The 2,515-nt window shown below is 37.9% G+C and overlaps 1 protein-coding gene across 1 annotated transcript in view; it reads right to left on the reverse strand.

Moving 5' to 3' along the window:
• Window positions 1-1,994, reverse strand: part of LOC102855540 (delta-sarcoglycan-like) — a gene marked incomplete at its 3' end in the record, with an annotated part of 449,465 nt that extends 447,471 nt beyond the window's left edge. Inside the window, exon 1 of the mRNA XM_006894744.1 lies at window positions 1,806-1,994. Within this exon, the coding sequence (XP_006894806.1) occupies window positions 1,806-1,994 (189 nt within the window). The remainder of the gene's footprint in view (window positions 1-1,805) is intronic.
• Between the last annotated feature and the right edge of the window lie 521 nt (window positions 1,995-2,515).

Genomic DNA, 2,515 nt, shown 5'->3' on the forward strand with positions numbered 1-2,515 from the left:
CTCTAAGAGAGATGCAAATCAAAACAACTATGAGATATCATCTCACCCCAGTCAGAATAGCAAAATTTAACAGAACAGCAAGCCCATTGTTACAGTCAGTGTGTCAATTCATCTAACTGAGGATCTTCTCTTTCTTTGTTTGACTTTCCACCTTTCCTTGGATAAGGATGATGTCCTCCTCCAAGGACTAGCCCCTCCTAACAACAAGCCTAAAATATGTGAGACAAAGTTTCACTATGCGTGCTTCCAAGAAGCTCCCTAGTTGCACCTTCCATAAGATGCATTTGAAAACCCCGGGGGCAGGTCTGTTCCTTCCTATTAGAGAGTAGTTATGCGTGGGAATGGACTTGATGGCAGGAGGTTTACTTGCCACTTCAACTCATAAATATCTTGTTCAATTCTGATTTGCTAATACTTTGTTCCTTTTCAAGAATTTTGCTGTAAGTAAATTATTATTTATGAAATAAGATTTTAATTCCAAAAAAATATGATTTATACAGTGATTTAGGTGAAAAAATGTTTTGATCTTACAGAGCAAGAACAATTTTCTAACACTTCCACTCTATTTGCTCAAAAGAATTACTGTTATAAAGCAGCAACTATGGGCAATAATGGCATTATTCTCACCTTAATAGATATTTGGTTTGGTAAAGCTTCAAGAACGTTTAGCTTTGGCAATCAATTTAGTTAACTACAGGAAATGACTAATTTTTTATAGATTATTACTATAAAGTCATATTGCTCCCAAGCTCATTCATGCAGAGAGAACTGTCACTAGATAGCCATTTACATGTACTTTCACAAACACTTATTACTAAGCTTGCCAGAAGACACTCCAGAAGCCATATTTATGTAATATCACAGTTATTAAAGTTTTGAATTCTTATTTTTCATTCTCGCATCCCTGAAAAGGTGTCAGGTTCTGAAAATTAAAACCATGCCAAATAATATGCAAGCATATATTAAAAAAAAACATACCCAAAAAGTTGGCGAGGGAAACACAAGTTCCAAATGTGAGCTGACAAAAAGGCCAAGTCCTATGAACCTCCGCTTTTAACTTTCACATCAAGCATTGTTTTCCATCCTGCTGCACAAATTCTGTTGTCTCAGATTTAATATTACAACACAGATGCTTTCCGTCAAATAATGGACAAGCCTTATAAGGTGATAATACCAAGGAAAAACACATTCCTTAGAGCAATCTCAGAATAAAGTCAGGATCAATTTTGTTAGGGTGGTCTTTGCAACTGAACTATACAAATACAAACTGTCCAGTTTGCACGGTGTTCCTGAACCATCATATACAAGACACTCCTTACAGGAGTGTAAGCAAGCACGTAGGGTAAAATCTAAATCCCGCATCAACAAAGGGAATTCCTCTCTCGCTCCAAAATGAAGCAGCTTTCAATTAAGTAAAATGAGGATTATAATTCTCAAATCACTTCCAAAATCTCATCTTACTCAAATGCTTTAACTCTCTACTTTACAAAACCTTTCAGTGTTAGTACTGAAATTCAGGGGGATATTTAGTATTTCTAATAGCTCCCATATTTCTTCATGCAATTTTGACTCAAGGTTCTTATAAGATGTACAATACAGGCACATAGTTATCAAAATGGACCCCAAAAGGAAACTCTAGTCTCTGAAGAACTGAGGTTAGAAAAGTGACCGCATTAGTCAGAGAAGTCCTTTCAACCTGAGCCCCATCCTTAATCCTACTCAATCCTATGTTATCATCCATTCCGCTCATTCCACCCCACCAAGTCCCCCAATGGAGCTACAGAAACCCTCATAGTTTTACTTACAATTGTGAAGTTCATAACTTTGAGAATCCAGATGGTCATGGCCAAGTTCACCAGTATTAAAATCATCAGGAGGAGGACAAAGAAGTACAGGCATCTCTTCCGCCAGCCATAGATCCCCACTTTATATACCTGCGGCCCCTCGGAGCTGGGCATGGTGCTCCGGTGGTGCGTGTACTGTTCCTGAGGCATCTGAAATAAACAAGGTGAGAAAGAAGCACATACGTTAAACTGCTGCTAGAAGAGAGGCCAGGAGTAGGGGTACATTTAAAAAAATAACTGATAAGGAGATATGGCTGGCTGCTGTGTGTTTCCACTCTCCTGACAATGCTAAAGGTGGAGTGGGAGAAGGTTCCGGTGTAAGGGCAAGGTATACAAACTCTGCAGGTAAACCAGTGTAAATTAAAAAAGAAAAAAAACCCACAAAAATAATCAACAAAAAAAAACAACAACTAAGAACTTCTTTAAAAAGTCTGTTTCTCTGGACACAAGTGATGTCTGAATGCTCACCTTAGCCCTCTCGTTTGATATTAACCATTATCGATGATAGGTACTGATACTTCCACACATGTATACATATTAACAGGAGGAAAGGAATTCTTAGAAAGCCATTCTCCAAATGACTCTTAGAACTCCAACATATTTGGGAAAGAAAGAGTTAAAACTTCAACCCAGACGTTTGTGTATACCTGCTTCCCTTGGCAGATATCTAT

This window comes from Elephantulus edwardii, unplaced genomic scaffold (assembly GCF_000299155.1).
Source record: "Elephantulus edwardii isolate Elephantulus edwardi_28Jun2011 unplaced genomic scaffold, EleEdw1.0 scaffold00149, whole genome shotgun sequence".
NCBI classification, from domain to species: domain Eukaryota; kingdom Metazoa; phylum Chordata; class Mammalia; order Macroscelidea; family Macroscelididae; genus Elephantulus; species Elephantulus edwardii.